The sequence below is a fragment of the Sinocyclocheilus rhinocerous genome, unplaced genomic scaffold, assembly GCF_001515625.1.
Source record: "Sinocyclocheilus rhinocerous isolate Xijiao unplaced genomic scaffold, SAMN03320098_v1.1 scaffold1129, whole genome shotgun sequence".
NCBI lineage: Eukaryota > Metazoa > Chordata > Actinopteri > Cypriniformes > Cyprinidae > Sinocyclocheilus > Sinocyclocheilus rhinocerous.
This window is the reverse complement of record NW_015634513.1, coordinates 1,065,642-1,086,894: the sequence shown is the minus strand read 5'-3', so window position 1 is coordinate 1,086,894 and position 21,253 is coordinate 1,065,642. Positions and strand designations below refer to the sequence as shown.

General features: G+C 35.5%; 1 protein-coding gene across 1 annotated transcript in view; it reads right to left on the bottom strand.

The window, feature by feature from the left end:
* Positions 1-21,253, bottom strand: part of tmem131l (transmembrane 131 like) — a 70,097-nt gene that overhangs the window by 17,740 nt on the left and 31,104 nt on the right. The window contains exons 5-21 of the mRNA XM_016559881.1: positions 15,882-16,005; positions 15,623-15,739; positions 12,773-12,877; positions 9,692-9,769; positions 7,884-8,037; positions 5,544-5,602; positions 5,328-5,433; positions 5,121-5,223; positions 4,296-4,440; positions 3,789-3,959; positions 3,498-3,567; positions 2,100-2,220; positions 1,910-1,979; positions 1,661-1,770; positions 1,266-1,335; positions 1,040-1,155; positions 362-504 (exon numbers count right to left, since the gene is read on the bottom strand). Coding sequence (XP_016415367.1) covers positions 362-504; positions 1,040-1,155; positions 1,266-1,335; positions 1,661-1,770; positions 1,910-1,979; positions 2,100-2,220; positions 3,498-3,567; positions 3,789-3,959; positions 4,296-4,440; positions 5,121-5,223; positions 5,328-5,433; positions 5,544-5,602; positions 7,884-8,037; positions 9,692-9,769; positions 12,773-12,877; positions 15,623-15,739; positions 15,882-16,005 — 1,862 coding nt within the window. The remainder of the gene's footprint in view (positions 1-361; positions 505-1,039; positions 1,156-1,265; positions 1,336-1,660; positions 1,771-1,909; positions 1,980-2,099; positions 2,221-3,497; positions 3,568-3,788; positions 3,960-4,295; positions 4,441-5,120; positions 5,224-5,327; positions 5,434-5,543; positions 5,603-7,883; positions 8,038-9,691; positions 9,770-12,772; positions 12,878-15,622; positions 15,740-15,881; positions 16,006-21,253) is intronic.

Here is a 21,253-nt window from a genome sequence, read left to right as displayed (position 1 = left end):
CATATACACACACACATATACATACACACATATACACACAAACATATACACACACATACACACACACACACATATATACACACACATATACACATATACACACACACACATACACACTAGTCGCCAGAGTGAAGATTTAGTCGCATATGCGAGTGATTTACTCGCAATGTAGAGGGTTGTGTTTGTAAGTTCCTTAGTAAACATTAACAAGCACATTATCTCATATTTCTAGGTATGTGAATATATATTAACAAATGATCTGTTAAGCATGTAAAATGTTTGTTAAATGATTTATTAATGAAAGTTATTATAAAGTGTTTTTCAGCAAACTCTTAGAGATAACAGGAGAAGCTCAGCTCACCATCTCTGCACTCCATGAGGGTTGACTGGGGCACATTGAAGCGCAGTGAGGCTGCAGGCCCAGGGAGCTTCCCTCCTACTCTCAGGAGCTCCTTTGCCCCAAACCCTTTAACCAGAACCATGTCAAACACGGTCAGGTTGTTTCTGTTAACAAACAGATAGAGCCACAATTACTGTGTGCTAACAACTAGCATAGAAACTCATAGCAACACTGAGAAAACAACAACAACCACAACAAGGAAAGCTGCGGTCAATAGTGTAATGGAACTACTCGCACAAAAGTCACTTTTAGACCAACCAGCATTCTGTGACCGCACCTTAAGGCAAAACATTTTGTGTGTAATTGCTAAAGCGAAAAAAAAAGCAAATGTTGTCATCATCATGTCATTACATAGCACATACAAAGTTCCTACTATAAATGCCCACGACATTTCCTATAGTATGTGCTTACGGGATGGGGATCACTAACACTCAGACCAAATTGTGAACTATTTTATGAAATTTTTGAATAAAAATTTCCTGATCATTTACATTTTTTTCATGACCATGCATTGCAGTACTGTCCATAGCAACATCCCAACAAAGCAAAACCTTTTCCCCCTTAATCTGTTGAATGTATAATTAATAGCTCAATGTTATGTTAATACCTCAGTTACAACTCATTTGGGCAGAGCAGTACCTGATGAGGAGCAGTGAGGTAACATGCTTGTGCTCTGTGGGTTGGTACGCCACAGAAACCGTCCTCGACTCCCACGGCTGAAGAAGGAATCTCAACACACTGCCTCTCTTACTTTCCTGTTTGCAAAAACATGAGTTCACTATAACCAGAGTTACCACAAGACACATTAACTACACAAGATATACTCAATGTGCTTAACAAGGCTTTTTAAAGGTCATGACCTCACCTTGTGATTAGTAGCCAATAAAAGAAACTCTGTTGTAGTGATATTCACAGACAGTGGGCTAATATTAAACCTAGAAACAGATACATTCATAATATGATTTCAGATGTTATGTCTCATTAACATTTCTTCATTAATGCTAACTAACGCTACTAAACAGAAAGTATTGCCTTGGGAACTAACGGAAACAAAATAAGCTGAAGTACTAAAATGACTAAATAAAAATGTGTAATTTGTGTGTAAATACATGTCTTATTTACATGTAGACATTTTGTCTCATGAGAGATGTTTATACTGTACTAGATATTCAATTTAATATTGTTTATATTTTATTCTGTAATTAAAATTTTTGGCAGAACAGAATTTAGGCCATATGAGTGTGTGTTTACAGTTGGTACCATTTGGTCAGCATGTCGAGGGCTTCAAGCGGAACTGGATATGAGGAGAGGGTTCGGATCTCCACAGACACCACTGAATCCGTCGGGTTTTTCAGAGTGAAATTCTTCACCTGGGTTAGTGATTTACATTAATAGTTCAAACAATGCTGAAAATTCCATGTGATGCATCAAAAGGTGGCACGTTTGATTGCCATTTAAAGATTCTTACTAAAGATGCTCCTTTTGTTCTTTTATTAGTGATTTGCATACCTTACTCTCATTGACAGGTGTGGCCCCAAAGTCCAGGGGTGAAGAGTCGTTTGCAGGAAGTCTGGGCCACCTGAATAAAACACATACACAAGACAAAAAAGATGAGTGAATGTACATATGTTTAAACAGCATTCAAAACGGGTAGCCCATTTGTCCCCACACGTTTGTTTCTACCTTCCAGCATGTTTACCTGCAAGAAAGCTCTCTGCTACAGTGCCAACGGCTACAGAGTGAAGAGGCCAGACTGCTGTCCACTCTCCAGAGAGATGAGGAGGATTCTGGGAGAAGGGACTGCTGCCACTCAACATGTCCTGCAAGTTCATACACATACAAAATGCAAAAACTAGTATGCAAAAAACTATTCAATCAATTTATAGTACAAGGTTATGATAAGTGACTACAACAGTGCTACTAGGGGGGCTCAAGATGACTTAAAAATGATTTAAAATAAGGCAAAACAAGCAATAAAATAAAGCCGAAACAACTATAAATGAAATATTTCTTTTTTTAAATTTACTTCCTCACAGGGTTATTACAGAAAAGTAAAACAAACTAAAACCATAAAAAAACATTGCTACTTTAAATAAATGTTAACTGAACAAAAATAAAATAAAATATAAGAAATGTAAACTTAATTTATTTCAGCTAGTTCAAGGCAGCATGTATAATTATGTAGTTTAATTACATGTACTATAAAACTAAAAACAGGTCCAATTCTTGCTGTTAACAAACCATTAACTACGACTCAAACTCCTAATTTGCTGCTTATTAGTAGTTAGTAAGATAGTTGTTAAGTTTAGGTATTGGGTAAAATTAGGGATGTAGAATATGATCATGCAGAATATGTGCTTTATAAGTACTAATAAACAGCCAATATGTTAATAATAGGCATGCTAATAAGCAACTAGTTAATAGTGAGAATTGGTCTCTATACTAAAGTGTTACCAAAAAACAATAAAAGCTGTACAGACATTAAAGAAAAAACAAAGGAAAAAAATAAAAATTTAAAAAACGTCACTACGTTTAAAATTAAAATGGAAAATATATTCATAAAAATGAATTAAAAGTATTAATAAAAACTATAATAGAATATGGACAAAAAAAAAAAAAACACTGCTTACACTGCTTTCCTGGGAAAAATTTTAAAATTGTGATTTATAGACCCGAATAAATCATGCAAGTTAAAGAAAATCTTGCAATGCCATGGGCATTTCTATAATTAAAACACATTTTACTATTTAAGCCAAGCTCCGAAATCATTTATTGGGTAGAAGCTGTGAATAAATTTTTTTTTTTTTTAAATCCTTTATCCGTAATCCTCATCCAGTAAATCATGATGGACTGGAAGAGTCATGTCAATTCAGTGGGTAAAAAGTGTGGGAATCTTGAAGAACATTGGTGAAATGTAATAATTTTGATTAATTATTTTATATGAATTATTAGGGCTTTTTTTTCATTTACAGAAACTAAATTAAGACAAGTTTTCAAAACAAACTGTTTAAGACAATGGTGAACCTTGGAGTCAAAAAGGTTGCGATCCACTGGTCTAGAAAAAACACTTATGTGTGTCCAGTTGTGTTTGTCTCACCTGCTCTGGACAAACGGAGAGGACAGAGCCGTTCACACTCTTCAGAAGACTCAAACATAACACCTCCCTGCTGAGGAAAGAAAGTGATCATTCAGACAAAAATGAGCAAATCTGCTTAATAATAGGACCCGAAGTAAATAAATAAATTACTGTCTATGTGCTCTCTTTTCAATGCATTCTATGCAGTAGAGAATGATTTTAATCCATTATCAGGTTTCCATCAACACAGCAAGAGGATGTGAACCTTATCTCTTATTTAAGAGTTTTCATGCTGATGTAGTCAAGCTTTACCTTTGAGGCAGTAGAATACGTTTGGAGGTGAAGCTCCATTGGTACCCCTAAATTGGTTGTCAGTGTAACTGTGGTTTTGAGGTTTGTGGGTAAAGATTTGCTGAGCAGTTGAAGAGACAGAAGCTTCCAGCTACCAGGGCTCACCTCCAGGGACTTTGTCAAATTTACAACCTACAAATTGGGAAAATGTACATCTTAGTAAAGCTGTAAAAACGGTATCGTTCGGACTAATATAGGCTACTATTTTTGTGAATTGTACTTTTGTATACTGTTAAAAGCAATTATATTATTTAGTTTTTATTATGTATTTTAAGTACTACGTTGACTAAGTAAAAAAATTTAAAAAAAAATTAAAAGAGTCACTAACCCACCAACTACTCATCTCAATTTCAAAGCAGGAAAAAAATCCACAATATTTAGTCGCCAAGTGTCCTTCAATCCATTCATCTGTTCTAAAGTCATGTGGTCACTGGACATTCAAGTCTCCGGTGTTCAGATAAACATTACCTTAAAGAGTTTATGCTGCGAAAAGGAGATGTTAGTGATTCTGAAGGTGATGGGGAAGGGGATGGACAGCCAGAGCTCAACATGCTCTGAGCCTCTCTGCTTCTGTCTGAGCTGAACTAAAGAACTCAGCTCAGAGCTGGACCATCTGAAACAGAGAGGAACAACTTTGTAAAAACAAGGCTAGTAGAACTGCATCAAAAATCATGAACACAGCATTCACTAGGTTACATTTTATATTTTATATCCTAAATATAAAGAGTTGAAGCACACTGCCATTCACTTACACAAGTTTATAATGTGTAAGATTTTTTAAATGTTTTAGAAAATACTCTTATTAATCATTAGAGGCTAAAAAAACATTTAAAAATGCAAGGTTGCATTTATTTGATCAAAAATACAGTAAAAAAACAGCAATATTGTGAAATATTAACAATTTAAAGTTTTCTATTTTAATATATATATAAAAAAATACTTCTGTGATGGCAAATCTGAATTTTCAGCAGTCTTCAGTGTTCCAGTATTCACTGATTTAAAACATCCTTGCTTATTGCTTATTAATTTCCTTTAAAAAAAAAAAATCGTATTGACCCCAACATTTTGAACGGGTAGTGTATTTATGCAATTATTAATGATACCATATTTAAAACTTGCAAAACAATGTTTTACAATTTTTTTTTTTATTACGTAACATTTGAAAAATGTTATTTTTGGCCTATTGTGCATTTGCTGTCCAATGATTTAAATGTATTTAAAAACAGATAATGTTAATGATAAAAGCATTAAGGTAATTTGCAGTAAATATACTCTTAATACAGAAATCATTACCTGTGTGTGCTTTCCAGCAGTGGATATAAATTCAACGTTCTGTTTGCTAAAATCTGCAGGCCAATCTGTCTTGGACACCTTTTACTTTTAGCTGACAAAGAGCCTACAAACAAAAATGTGAAAGACAGTGGAATAAACACGGCTAACATCATATAGCATGTCCAGTATGAACAATCAGAATACACATGAGAATTTTAGGCTACTGACGTCTACAGAAGAGTGAAGCCACTTGAGTGAAATTAGTAGCGGAAGGCTTGAGTAGCACTTCAGTGAGTTCTACACTGCTGTCTGTCCTTGACAAGAGCTGGATCTCCTTAAAAAGACACAAGACATGTCATGCAGCACGATCCACGTTTAGTAACCTTATCAGTTTATATGCATAATTAACCTCATTAGAACCGGTGCTGTCCTGTGTGCACATACCTTAACAAAGAGCTTTTTAACCCCCGAGTTCAACATGAACACTCCTATTCTGGGATCTGCTGGAATAAAAATACATTATTATAAATGTACTTAAATGTACATAATTATGAAAAATAATTTATAAATGGGTCCATACTACACAACTTGAAAAAAAAGAAAAAAAGAAGAATGCACAGTAGGAAAGCCACAAGGTGGTGCTATGATACCAGGGAAAGTTATTTGTTGGGCGTTGGTGGCCAAGCAACAAAAATCTTCAAATCCAGGTAGGTGTAACTCATGAACTAGGAAGTTATGGTTCCCTTCCGTCTCATTATCTGTGCTTACAGGACATTTCAGAGCGGACCTTTCCTTGAAAATTAACATGCTGTTGGGTTAATTCACTAAAACCATTCACCAATCATTCTGTAATTTCATACTAAAGTGAGTGAAGTGACATAAGTGAAGTGACATGTGACCAGGTATGGTGACCCATACTCACCGTGAACACACACCCGGAGAAGTGGGCAGCCATTTTTTTGCTGCGGCACCCGGGGAGCAGTTGGGGGTTCGGTGCCTTGCTCAAGGGCACCTCAGTCGTGGTATTGAAGGTGGGAGAGAGCGCTGTACATTCACACCCCCCACCTACAACCTTTGGGTTACGAGTCCGACTCTCTAACCATTAGGCCACGACTTCCCCTGTACATTTAACATTTCTAAACTATATTTATTCATGCCTGAGTGATTAAGCAATTATGCATCAGATAAAAGGAGCATCTTATTAGAGTAAAAACATTTCCATAAGGAAGTGAAATAAGAGTCTATGCTCATTATCTTAAGTGTTTATTGAAAAGTTCAAGTAGGCTGATGGTTTTGAAAGCAGAGATGAAATCTATGACAAGGTGTCTCCAGGTAATATAATTATTTCCACATGTCTGTGGTACAGATGAAATAAGTGACTCATTAGATCATTCAATTACTGAAAATGAATGCAGACTCAAGGTGCTTTGAGTCACATTACCACGCCAGAGTGTGCATTCATTTTCAGTGGCATGTTACTAAAACTAAACTAAAATGCGTATTTCCAGTGTTCATTACAATAATGAAACAGACATAAGTACATGTAGTAGAGTTTAATAACATGTACACTAACATTAAAAAGTTTAAATGCAGGAATGGATATTATTTATTTTTTTAAAGTCACTTATGCTCACAAAGACTACATTTATAATTTTTTTTAATACTGTACAGAAATACTGTACAGCAATATTGTTAGATTCTGTTGTAATTACTTAGTTTTTTTTTTAATTTATTTGAATATATTTTTAAACTGTAATGCAATCCTGTGATGGCAAAGCTGGTGTCTTTGGTGTCACATGATCCTTAAGAAATCTTTCCAATATGCTAATTTGGCATTTAAGAAATATTTCTTCTTAATCTTAATGCTGAAAACAGTTGTGGTGATTAATATGTTTGTGAAATCAATTTTTCTGGATTCTTTAATGAACAGAAAGTTCAAAAGAACAGCATTTATATGAAGTTAAAATATGCTGCAACATTTGAACCATCTTTACTGTCACTTTTGATCAATTTATTGCATCCTTGCTGAAAAAAAGTATTTCTTATCTGATTTAATTCACTGCAGATTCAGTCTTAAAGAATGAATTTCAAAAACAAGTTGAATTGGGTGCAGTGTAAACAAAGACCTGTTTGCTTTTGCATATCTCTCTGCTTCAATTGTTGTTTGTTTACAATGAACCTGTTGCATTAGATAACCAATTATATAGTTATATAGAGTATGATATGTTTGTGCTTTCTCTTAAAAAGAAAAAAAAAAAAGATATTATTGCGATTCTGATTTATATGTTATGACATTTTTACATCACTAGGATGCATTTTTATGATCTCGCCTAGGGCCCCACGAACCCACGAGTGCAATCCAGGAGTCCAAACAAAAAGTTTGAGTGGAAACGTGTTAAAACAGAATCATGCCAATCTCACAAGGGGAGTGTGAAAACACGAACACAGCGGCCACGTAACAAACTGCCCAGTGACACCACAAATTTGTTCAAACTGAAAATTGTTTTTGGTGTGTGTTGTATGAGAGTCATAGCAAAAGATAAACGAACGCTGATAAGGTCAAAATACAGTCAAAAATAAATAAAAGACAATAAATAAAGCTAGCAAAACGCTTACAAAAATTTAAACAAATATTGCTAGTAGGATATGAATCAAAAATCATGTCATGCACTTCTTGTATCTCCAGCAGAAAACAAACGAGTTTATAATCTAAAAGTGTGAAGAGCAAGATGTGTAAAAAAAATAGCCACTTAAAAATATGGATAAAAGTACAAATAAACATACAGACAGCATCTTCTGGTGGTGGGAGGACCAGCAGCACCACAATATTCTCTAGCACGTAAGGCTTGAGTTTGTCCAAGTGGGTCGGCCTTTCCCCTCTTTCAGAAAGACTGATCTGAAGTGCAATTCTGCCTTCCTCGGATACTAAACACCAACCCTGTGAGGAAAGAGAGAGAAACGTAAAGACACATATTTCATCGACACGCTAGACACCCGTCAACACAAATCACAGGAATGCAAAGCGTTCCAACTAAAGACGTGCCACATCCCAATATTCAATCACTAAATAACTTGTAAATCAATGCAACTAAAGCTGTCTCCTCGCTAGATGATTATATGTGTAACATTAGATGTTGGTGTGCATGGTCTCTGAGTGGATGGGTGTTAACAGCACCATCAACTCTCTACTGAGCTATTAGCAGTGTTCCAACATGAAGTTCCAAGACTTTCCAACAAGGACTAACTGGAAGGAGACCTTTAAAAGGGAGCTATACACTTAAGGAGGCTTTTCCTTCTTGCATTCGCACCTACAATGATAAACCGATGGGGATGCAATCTAAAGACGTCGTTTCTACGAACAATACAGTTATGCTAAACAGTAAATGGGAAAAAAGTTTGTTTGTTTTTCCTCATGCAATACAATAGAAACAACAATGATGGAGGATGTCAGGCTTGGACATGAGCTTTCATTACTCTCGGTTTATGCCATTAACAAGGGATCTGGTAAGAGACAAATCTGAGACAATTAATTAAATTAAAAGGGAGAAAACAATAAAGATGCAAATAAATAAGCTGTTTTTCACTGGCTACAGTATCTCCTACATTTCCACTGCCATTAGGAAGTACCTATAGTTCCTTATAGGCAGAAATATAAGTAGTAGAGTAATTTCTCAAGGCCTGTTCACACAAGCATGAATGTTTGTTATGAAATTTGGGCACAATTTTATTATGCTTTTTGTCTGTTCATAAAAAACAGGCTGCAGGAAAATGTAAATTCACTCTCTAAGGTGGCGCTTATAGAAAAGCTACTGAGAGGAGGTGTCTACCAACGATATAAGATATGCAGGTGCAACCAAAAATCAAAAAGCCATATCAATTGAAAAAGGTGCAGCACTCACTCTTGAAGGAGTGAAAACTTTGATTAAAATTACGTTTCGGCCGTTATCAAGGTCTTCATCAGATATCAAGAACAGCAATACCAAACCATGCTTTAAACATTCTTGTAATCAGCAACAGGTGTGTCACTCTGCCAATTAGGGGAGTGGCTTCCAACAAGTACAAACTCATTTTAATCAATAAAGTTTTCACCCCTTCAAGAGTGAGTGCTGCACCTTTTTCAATTGATATGGCTTATAGAAAAGCAGAAATATGCCAGTTTTCCGGGACACAAAGCGCTGCACAACCTTCAGTTTCTGACACATGTGCTGCAGTGTTTTTTAAAACAACACCAACTACAAGAGTACAGAGAGACAAGAGAGCTGGTTCCGAAATCTTTCTCTGCTATTCACTGACTCTTAGCAAAATAGTTACCAAACTCTAGTTTTATGTAACAGCAGCAGCTCTGGGCATGTGACCATAAGCGTAAATCATATAGCTTGGCTAGTTTTCTTCACAGAAATGAGAACATATCTCCATTAAAAAATTGTCGTATTTACGACATGCAAATGTTTGTTTCAATCTGAACAGATGCATTCAAATTAAAAGCCACTCATTCAACTTAAAATGTTTATCGCACCCAGTTTTCATACCAAATATTAGTCTTTGTGTGAACAGGCCTTAAAACAGTTCCTGAAACTGAGATTACATCTTACCTGGGGCTGATTGTAGAACATTTTTGGTAAACTGCAGTCAAGCAGCAGACCTAAAATTGTTATATTAGAAGCATCTTCCTGCAGGAGCAAAAGAGAAAGACCATTTAAATTCATTAGCTCAGAAGCTCTTTTTAGACCAAATTAAATGATCACAACAATACATCTAATTTACATTATTAAGCAGACACTTTCATCTGCAGCAACTTAATATTATTATAACAATATATAACACAACACAAAAAAAGCCAGATTTTTTGTGAGGCAGTTTCAATAGTGAACAAAGGAAGTGCTTTAATGATTCTTAGGCAGCAAATGCATCTTCAGAGGCCCAGTGCAGCTTTTTTGTTCATTCTTTATGTGTTCTCCATTAAAGATGTTAACTTTCATTTCCTCTACCTCTTCAAGCAACATAAATAATTCAATACATTCAAAACCATCAGTCACTAAGATGGGCCCCTTTAAAAGACTCCATCTACAGAAGTGAACTTCTGAATTTACACTCTAAAACTAGTGGCTTACCAAGTGATTTTTGCACAGATTATTTCAATAAATGTTCTTAAATGAAGGGATCTAAATGTGGGATGTGTATGTGACTGTATATGTGAACAATAACTAACCCACCACCTTGAGCAGGGCACTCAAAAATGAAAATTATGTCATCACTTACTCACCTTCATGCCATTCCAAACCTGTATGATTTTCATAAAATGAGGCGCAACATGTTCATTTTTTTTCCACATAATCAAAGTAAATGTTGTCTAGGGGCTGTCAAGCTCAAAATAAGACAACAAATCTCTAATAAAACATAAAAGTAGTTTACTGTAGATGCACCTGAAGTTCTTTTTTTGTGTTCCACGGAAGAGAGGAATTCATACAGGTTTGGATGACAGAACAAAACGAAATTTTAACACTTAATAGCCTGAGGGGGCTTATCCTGTTGAAACGTTCATGCATATTTTTGCAAACACAACAGCAAGACCCTGATTGTCCATGGTGAAAAATGAGGCACTGCAATATGACAGCGAATCGGTGTGAAATGTCAGAAGAACCCGTTTAATTGAGCACCCTTCTTCCAAGAGCGGCAAGATTTCAGCAGTTGTCAATAGGTGAAACATCCCTTACTGTTATCAAGTCTGTAGCTTCAACAATACAGTATCTTTACATGTCAGCTGTACAGCACTTAGCCAAATTATAAGTGAATAGCAGGGTTACATCATCTCTCCTCAAAAATGTATGTGGTAATTATCTGGTCATGCTCACTTTTAGCTAATAAGGTAGAACCAACAGTGTCACGCCACATGTAATCACCTTAAATTTATCTCAAATTAGTCAGTGTGAAGGTACAGGTTTGAATATACATTCACACATGTTCCTCTATTGTCACATAATCAAAATAAAGATGGGGCTCATCTTGTGCTAGCAGACCAGTCTGTTGGACCTCAGGAGGAATAGCCATTTATATTCAGTTATCATTCAGCACAAGAGCCAGTGAAATTGCAGTGGCTTCATCCAAACACAGAGCTTACTTTGAATGTGGCCGCTACAACAGAAGCACATCTATATTTAAACTTGTTTATGAGAGCCGAGACCCTGCAGAACTCCTATATGAGATAAAACAGACCATCGTCTACCTCTGTCAAACCATCAACTAATCAAGTAACATGTATATGAAATAACTGCCAATATCTGGCATACTGTCTTGGAACTAAACTTAAATGTGATGTATTAACTGCAAAATTGATCATTTGATATTCATTATTCTATTTATTAACAGCTCTGATGTTAATGAAGTTTTTTTATTTTATATTTTTATAATTGTTTGTTTGTTTAATAGGTAAAAAAACAAAATGTCTCCAACTATCCTGTTGAGTACAAGTACCCCGGTTGACTGCATAAGATCCCAGTAGTCTAAGTGGCCATTCAAACAGAGGTTTAGAGATACTTTTTAAAAAAGTTCTAAGGTGCAAGACGCTGTCTAGTGAATGTTTACAGAGATAAGCAATTGAAAAGCAGCGCAGTGGACACAAAAATGTGTTGTCAACAGCCCCTATTGCCGTAATTTGTGTTTTCTGTTCAGGCCTTAAGAATAAAATCAACAAAAACAAGACTTTAGTCATGTGGGTTTACATGGGTGTCTCACAGCATGGCTGTTTGTTTTTTTGTTTTTTTTAAGTACGTGTAAAGGCAATTGAGATAATTGATTCCAAACACATACATTTTAGAAATGTAATGCTGAAAACGCGTTACAAAGACTGTGAACTATGCAGTACTGAATTGTGGAGTTAGACCATTTAACAGTTTTTCACCATTTTTGTGTTCAGGATTTTTTGGGCGGGCCTGAAATCATGTCTCAAATACCACTTTTACCACGACAGCAATTGGAGAGCAGATGATTCTTTATGCTTTTGAACTGCACTCGCAGTACTTTGATGTCATAAACGGATCGGTTTATACGGCGGCGATGCATATCAAACAAGCCTATTTTTAAAAGCCGTCGGAGTTCAGGTAAATGAACAACATTAACACAAACAATTAATGATTGACAGAAGAGATCAACGCTCTCCTTCCGCAATAAATAACAAGTGATTGCGGTCACATGTTGGTGACGTAGGAGGTTCTGCTCCCTGCCAGTGGAAATGCGAGCCGGTTCTGAACGAGTGCATTTTCGGCCGAGCACCGGTTCCAGCTCTGGCACCAGCCCCAGTAGAAAAGCGGTAAATGACACACTGGAGCCACTGAGGAACCACGGAGAATACTGCTGCTTTTTTCAAGATTTTAATAACGTTTTATTTACTTGGTGTTTTTTAATCGTTCAAATTTGGCTGGGTGGTTAACACATTTTTCTGTGGCATTACAAACTCGGAACACACATTTAATATTGCTTTACACAGACTCTAATGTATGATGTCCTGTGTGTGTGTGTGTGTGCTAATGGCTATGACAGTAATAGGAGACAGAAGCACTCAGCTGTTGCTGGACTTCATGTGTCATCCAGCACAAAGAATAGTAAACAAAAAAAGAACATCTGCATGTTTAAGCACGCAACTAAGCAAAGAGCACATCCACATGCATGACGCATACCTGAGTTTGTGTTAGATTAATGCTCTGTATGTGGGGAAATATCAGAACGCTATCCTTTCTATGGACGTCCTTGACTGATCCCCCATGGACACCAACCCCAAAAACCTGGCAGATAGAGAGAGAGATACAAAACACATTTCAAAGATTGTTTTCAACATTGATAAGAAATCTTACTTGAGCACTAAATCTGAATATTAGAATGATTTCTGAAGGATCGTGTGACACTGAAAACTGGAGTAATTCACTGCTGAAAATTCAGCTTTGCCATCACAGAAATATGTGACATTTTAAATTATACAGTAAATATATAAAAAAGAAAACATTTATTAAAAATTGTACACTATTAGTGTTTTTACTGTATTTTGGATCAAGTAAATGCAGCTTTCATACTGAACTAAAACAACTTTTGAAAGGTAATGCGATAAAAAAAATTAGTAGGCATTTCTAAACTTTAAACTGGTAGTGTAGACTTGAAGACTTTGTTTCTTCATACATGAAGTAGTAGTTTGACACAGTGGTGTTACAGCTTTTATCAGGTCACCAGAAACGTACTCACAATGAAAACATGACTACAGAAGGTAACATACTTTACACAACCTGAATACTAATATATTTGTCAACGCAGATTGCTTTGGTGATTAAAGTGAATTTGTTCGATGACAGTATCACACTATTCTGACTATTGCAAAAGATTCTGTACTATTTAAGCTTGTTACTCATCAGTGTGTACTGTAATATACATAACTGCCCTACATTTCCAGAAAGACACAGTGTGACCTTGATTCAGTTAACAACAGTTAACAAACATCTGAAAGAGCATTGTTATGAACAAGGCAAACAAAAAACACATACATTTTGCCACCCCGAGCTCTGGTCATGAATATTGAATTTGTCTTGTAATTAGGGTTGCAACGGAGCGGAAAATTTCCGGTAAATTTCCGGAAACTTTCCATGGGAACTTCGTCTGAAATATTCCAAGTTTGAAACTTACCAGGAATTTATAGGAATTTACGGGAATTTTTGGGAATTGGAAATTTGGGGAAATTTATAAAACTGTATCATATACAAACATAAATATAAACATTTTGTTTAATCATAGGCTCACATGCATGCAAACTAATACAAATTTTAAAAATGACATTTTTGGATTTTTTGGGGGGGGAATCTGTGATGCTTTTTCAGGATTTATTGATGAATAAAAACTTATGAACAGTGTTTATTCAAAATAGAAACCTTTTCTAACAATATAAGTCTTTACTATTACTTTTTATTAATTTAACATATCCTTGTTGAATAAAAGTATTAACTTATTTAAAAAAAAAAGAGAGAGAAAAGATACTGACCCCAAACTTTTTAATGGTAGTGTATTGTTAAAAAGGATTTCTATTTTAACTAAATGCTGTTCTTTTTTTTTTTTTACTCTTTATTCAAAGAATCCTGAAAAAAGATTCACAGGTAATAAAATAAACTATTAAGCAGCACAACTGTTTCCAAAATTGATAATAAATAAGCATATTAGAAAGATTTCTGAAGAATCATGTGACACTGAAGACTGGAGTAATGACGATCAAAATTCAGCTTTGCATCACAGAAATACATTATATTATAAAGTATATTAAAACAGAAAACCATTATTTTAAATTGTAATACCGGTAATACTGTGCAATATTACTGTTTTGTTCTGTATTTTTGATCAAATAAATGAAGGCTTGATGAGCAAAAGATATGCAATGTGCAAAAACATTAAAAATAGCAATGTGTCCAAACTTTTGAATAGTACTGTAATTCTGTATGATACCAGGAAACTGGCTAGCAGAAAGAGCATCACAGCTCGAGCTATATAACATACCTCATAAATTGTCAATGAAATAGTGCTAACTCGCTTAGATTTTTCATATATTGATATATAGCTACTGTATAAACACTTTTTTTGGTATTTACTAAACTTGAATCCCATAGATCAAATATATTTAGAATATCAAACTTAGATGTAGTCTTTGGGCTCAAATGCAGCAAGTGTGGCTTCAGAGAAAATGGAGGGGAATCCCCCTCTTAGGTGACTAGAGGGGATTGTGTGTGGGGGAGGGTCATTTTTAGACTTTTGTTTTATTATTATCTCACCTAAATGTTTGTTTCAGTCTATGGTTTGTTCAGTCAGTGTATTCGTTTTTACAATGGTATAGCCTAATTTGGTTGCACAGTATATTACACACAGCACAAGGAAGTTTCAAACATAATTTTTTGTAATATTCATGTAATTTACATGAATACTTACCAAGATTGACATTTTGATATTTTGTGTGCAGGATTTAAGAAATGATCTGTTCATATTATGGAGGAAAGCACAGTGCATGTAGGGGGTGTGGTCTCAATAGCCTTGAGTAAAAAGTGTGCTGTGCGCATGTGATTGAGCAATGTGTAGGGTAGAAATTAAACTGAAATTGCATTAAATCAGGTTGTTTTAACCAAGATTATGCTGCAAGATTTTGTTTCTCAACTACATTTAAGTCACCAGTACCTGCAATTTTGCAAATGTCCAGTTTATTCCCATGGAAAGTTTCGCGTCTTGAAAATTCCTGGAATTTTGCAACCCTACTTGTAATATGTACTTTGGTTGAGGAAAAAAAAAAAATCTTAAATGATTGCTAACCGTGAGAATACCATTTACCACTGTCATTTTATGCAACCGACTACAATTGCTTTTGCACTGCTGCCAAGCTAAATAAACCTCTTTTAAATATGAATCACTCCCACATGTCCCCTTAGTATGCCCCTGAGTAAAAATATGTCTCTATGAAACCTCTTAAGTGAAAGAATGACTGTATAATAGTATAATTCTATAAAACTTGCCTGGTATGATATCACCCCATGGGTTGAAGTGTTAATAAATAAAGAGATTTCTTCATTGCCCTCCACTGTGGGGAGGAAAATGATTTTAAAAGATGTTCTCCCTCTGGGTGGAATCACCTGTAAAGCAAAAAAAAAAACAATGCAAGAAACTGAATGACACGAAATGCTGGATTACATTCATATGGGACAATGAGAGTGATTAAACTGATGTAGAGGAACAGAGAAAGCAGCCCAAATGGGAAACGAGGTGCATACTTACCCTTCTGTGGAAGGAAGGCATGTGAAAATGTCTGCTGGATGTAAACACAGAGAGCAGAGAGACTGGGAGCTCTGGGCTGGGGTTGTGGATATATACGGTTTCAGCTCTTGGCAGCCCCACCGGCCTGCAGAACGACAGAGCAAAATACAGCACTGCAGACTCCAAAATCATTTTCATCAGAATGTTTTTGTTAAAGCATGTCACTGTGAAACGGAAAAACTGATCTAAATGACTGATAAGTCAGAGAATGTTTTGGTTTTATGAACATCGTTGCCTTGAAACATAACCATACTCAAAGATCATTTATTTCAGTCTCCCGACTAAAAATGCAGACTTTCAAAGTGCACACTTCCCCAAAGCATCACAATGAGAACGGATCACAGTGTTACAACACTTGAGCAAAGATGAAAGTAAATGTCACTCAAAGCCACATACGTCTATTAAAAGAATTGAGTTGACCTTTCAAAGCTGATTCTAACCACAGAAAGCTTAGCAGCGCAGATCTTTATGTTATGATGTTCCTGTGGTCAAAAGTCAGCTTCGAAAGAGGTGCGTGAACATCAGCATGTAAAGCACGGTAGTCAATAAAAAACGACTGCAGATCCTTTGCACTATTTAAACCAATATTGAATCTCAAGTGTTCATATGTGTCAGACTAGGCACACTACATCTTCAGTTCCCAAAACTCAACACTGCTAATGGACAGACTACGTTTATTAACTTGTCAACTTCAGTCATCAGTTCTTTATTATCTGGTCTCTTGATAAATTGCACTTGCATTTGGCAATTTTCTAAAGAATAGGACTCCAACAGCTGTATGGACAATTACTCAACTTTTAAAACATTAGCTGAATTCACGCCATGTCATAATTACCGTAATTCTGTAGTGTTGGGCGATATGCTCAATTTTCATATCGTCCTATCGTCAGTCTGTGAGATCGTCGATACACGATATTATCGTGCTAATTTATGTAATTATTTACTTAGTTTCATTGCGAGAAAGTGAACCAACTCCAGCGTAAGGCTAAAAGTCTAGCGCGAGTTTATGCACTTTAAAAACACTCCTGTTAAACTCAGTGAATCTACACTATATGATGAATAAATCTCTTAAACTTACATCCAGTGGTGTATAAAGTACCTGAAAGCCATACTCAAGTAAAGGTACAGATATCTTACCAGAAAATGAGCTGCGTCACAGCGCATATCAAAAGCTCCCTTATCGGTTCTGTTTTCAGTACTGGAGAATAAAAGATACATTCTTAGATGTTTTTGTTAGTACATGAACGTTATCTTACACATGTTATCTCCCCAACAGATTAATTTGAAATAAGTTTATAATGCATGTTGGCTATTCCCAATTCAGAAGAGCGCACACACAGCCTGTGTCTGTGAATGCTTCTCATACTCGCTCCTCTCTGCCCCACGCGGCGCGAATCCCGCGTCACGGACGAGCTGTTCATGCTTTCCGCACTCACGCAGCCGGAGTCAGTGTCGGTCACAGCGCCTTTTAATTGCTGTTTTGAATCCAGCAATTATTTATTTACAAATTATAAGCTCTGATTATGACAAGTGTGGTATAAAAGCTTTGTTTATTAGAGGAATATTTGGTTAGCTGGAAAATCTTACATGCTTTTGGATGCCGTTCGAGCCCATATAGCCTACATTTATTTACATAGCCTTTGTTCTTGGTCACGAATTTACACAAATTCAATAATATTTAGGCATTGTTTCTTTTCCTAAATCCTCACATTCTAAACCCTCTAATTTCGCAGGTTTATTTTATTGTCTTCACTTTTTATCACTGTTTTCGCATCTCTTACTGTGGTAAACATGCGGAAGGGAAATGAAAGATTTCATGGCCATGAATTAAGAATTTGTTTCAATGTATTAATTTGTTCCCTCATTTTAGTTAAATCATGGGTTATTTAAGGAACAAAATTAATCAAACATGGACAGTGGCCACAAATTAATAAGTCGTAGGAACGAATTAACAAGTTGTAGGAATGAATCCTTCCCACGCAGTGTCCCACAGCCCTGCAACCTTCACCTAATAGTTTCAAATATGAAACAATTATCTGGGGAAATGACTGTTATTACATTTCTATTGCATTCCATGTTGAAGAACTTTGTGTTGTTTCTATTTTAATGTACTTTTAAAGTTTAAATCACATTAAAAGCTTAATTTGTAATTATGAGTGAATGATGATGCATTTATATACCGTCACCGTCACTCACAGCCGCTCGCGTGTGTTTTGCGCATGAGCCGTACGCAGCCCAAAATTAAACGACTTAATCGACCATGATAGCTTTAATCGATTGCATCTCTTATCGACAATTAATCGATCATCGATTAATCGTTGACATCCCTAATTCCAACATAAGAAATCTTTTCTGGAATCTGCATCTGAAATAGCATTTAGATGTATTTACACAGTTAATGTATCTCATAAGGGACATGGATGCATTTAAACGGCAAATTCAGATGCATAAATAGGCCTAATGTTTACATAAAACGTAAACATAAAACGTTGAATACTGATATTTGAAATAATTTAATTTTAACATGAAAAAAATAGTCGAAATGTGAAATTAAAACAGCCAGTAGGTGACAGCAAGTGACTGTTAATGAGTCATTGAGATTCAACCAATTCATTCAAACGACTGATTCATTCAGGAACAAAGAATTTGACGGTGTTAATGAGTGAATCACTGAATCATTTATTCAACCGATTCGTTCAAAAAGCTGATTCAGTCAATAAGTAAACACCGTCCATTGCTCAGAGACGCAAAACAGTGCTGTGATCTTTATTTGGAACTATTTTCGTTAGCAAAATTGAGCAAAAACAAGCAATATTATGTCTAAAATGTAAGTCACTTATTGCTTTACTGAACTTGTATAAAATGATTATTAAATGTGCTCATGCTGATATCTGCAGAAAAACGGTACTCTTTGTGTGACATAGATTAAGGTAACTATATATTCAATTATATAAATATAAAAAGCATACCAAAGCATTTTTGCCGTCTACAATTTAGAATGCCTGGAATTTTGAGTTTTAATAGACTAATAAATCAACGTGCGTGCACTCTGTGTGTGATTTGGTGATATATACTCGATAATGTCAGATCGCACATCATTACAACAACACTTATCATATTATCGCAGAAGATATACTGTATATCCCACACCCCAGACTCGACTTGAGTAGAAAATGTCTAACTAGCAAACGCCAGCCCACTGATTCGTCAAACCTGCTTTCCTGCAGTCCGTGTTCTTCTGACGTCTGACTATTTTGTAGTAAGTAATGAATATGCTTCGGGGAAATGTATCGGAGTAAAAGTATACATTTTAATTAGAAAATGTAGTGGAGTAAAAGTAAAAGTTGACTGAAATATAAAGTAAAGTACAGATACTCCCAAAAAATACTTAAGTACTGTAACGAAGTATTATTACTTCGTTACATTACACCACTGCTTACATCGCAAGTACATCTGCACTTCGTTGTTTATAATAAGAGAATTTGCGAGTCAGAATTCAGTCAGCGCACGCTGAACAACAGAACTCTGCGGTTTCAGTGATGACTCATCTGAATGCCTCTGATTGGCCATTGCATTCATAAGCTCAGCATAATCGTGTGTGATTGGTTAGAACGCGCAATACTGTAAAACGCGGAAAAAGAAATATAATGCAACAAATAAGCCCTAATATTAATTAGTATTACTAGCCTGATAATAATAATAATAATAATCGTCTTGCTATCGTCAAAGGCATCAGCCACAGGCAATATCTCGGTCTATCGTCGATACAAGATACTATCGTCTATCGGCACAACCCTAGATGACAACACGTGACGTTCCACTCAGAGCTGTCCACGTCTTCGGACTCAGAGGTAGCACATAAGCAGCGCCGAAATTAATCTGGCAGGAGTCACATGGTCCAAGTTGTAGCTCTCAGAACATTCCCAGCTTACAAGTAATTATGTTCTGAAAGCACGTGAATACGTTGATAGTGTTGCCATAGAAATGCATAACTCTGAGTCATTCTGAGTAAAATGTCACGTGTTGTCATCTTGGAATTATGGTAAAAAACATGTAACAATTACATTAAAAAATCATTTAAAAAAATTTTAAAAAATACAATTAACTTAAAATAGTGATGCAGTGAACTTTTGGCAACCAAAAATATTAAACCAAAACAGAGTCTATTTTATCCATACAACAATACAACATTAAGCAAAAAAACATGCTACATTATTTTAGATTTTTGGCTACAAGAAAAGTAGAAATTTGTTTTTGGCATTTCTGTAAAAAGTTCATTTTGGTGCATCACAGAAAAAATTATTTCAGTTCAATTTATAATTTAACAATGGCATTACTTAGAAATATTATGGCATAAATAATAATAACAACAACAACAATAATATATTATTAATGAAAATTAACATACTGAATCAAATACAAATATATAAAAATTATGATAAATATTTTTTTGTATGCTAATTTAGTTTATTGAATCAAAAAGAAGAACTGAAGAACTGAAACTCTTAAAAAAAATAGATATGTGCATCGGTTATTAGTCATAAAAAGGCAGAACTGGGCAATCTCTTGTTTGCAAAAGGGTCCCAAATTTGAAAGCAGAAGTAAAATAAAATTATGCAGCACTGCCAAAGCAATGTCATTCCAGGTCTAAGCTGTTGTCTCTCTACATATGTCCCATTGGAAGCAGTGATGGGAGAATGAGGGGTGTGTGTGAGTGTTTAAGACAGATAATAACATGAGGATGGTGGTGCAGAAGGGCTGACGAAATTAGCTGCCAGATGCCTGTTTGCAGAAAGGTTAAGCACTAGTGTGTGTTGCATCACTGCAGGAACATGTACCAGGAAAAACAAGGTGTAGACCATTACCTACCTGTGCATACATGTGCAGAGGAACATTATGCAATACACCAATACACTGTATCTAGAGCAGCTGGTTTCAAAATATTTGTTTAAAAAATATTAGGGCTGTCGCGATTCGTCTATTTTATTTGACTATTCGATTTTTAAAAATCCTCGACTTCATTTTGCTCGCGTCGACTAACCGGCAATATACCGGAAGTGATGCATTTCGCTTTAATTATTTACATGCGTGTAGGTTAAGTACATGCGTCACACATGAAAACTCAGGAGAATACATAGCTGTTTCAAATTAAAAGCTCAAACCCTCACTCGGAGTTTACACGTTTTGATGTACACATATTCTTTTAATTACAGTGGCTATAGCATTTCTGTCCTAAAGAAATGGCCAAATATTAAAGATTAAGTTGACATTTGAATTAAATGGTGCTTGGTTAATATTAAACAAGTATTAGATCGCACAGCAATGTGTAAAAA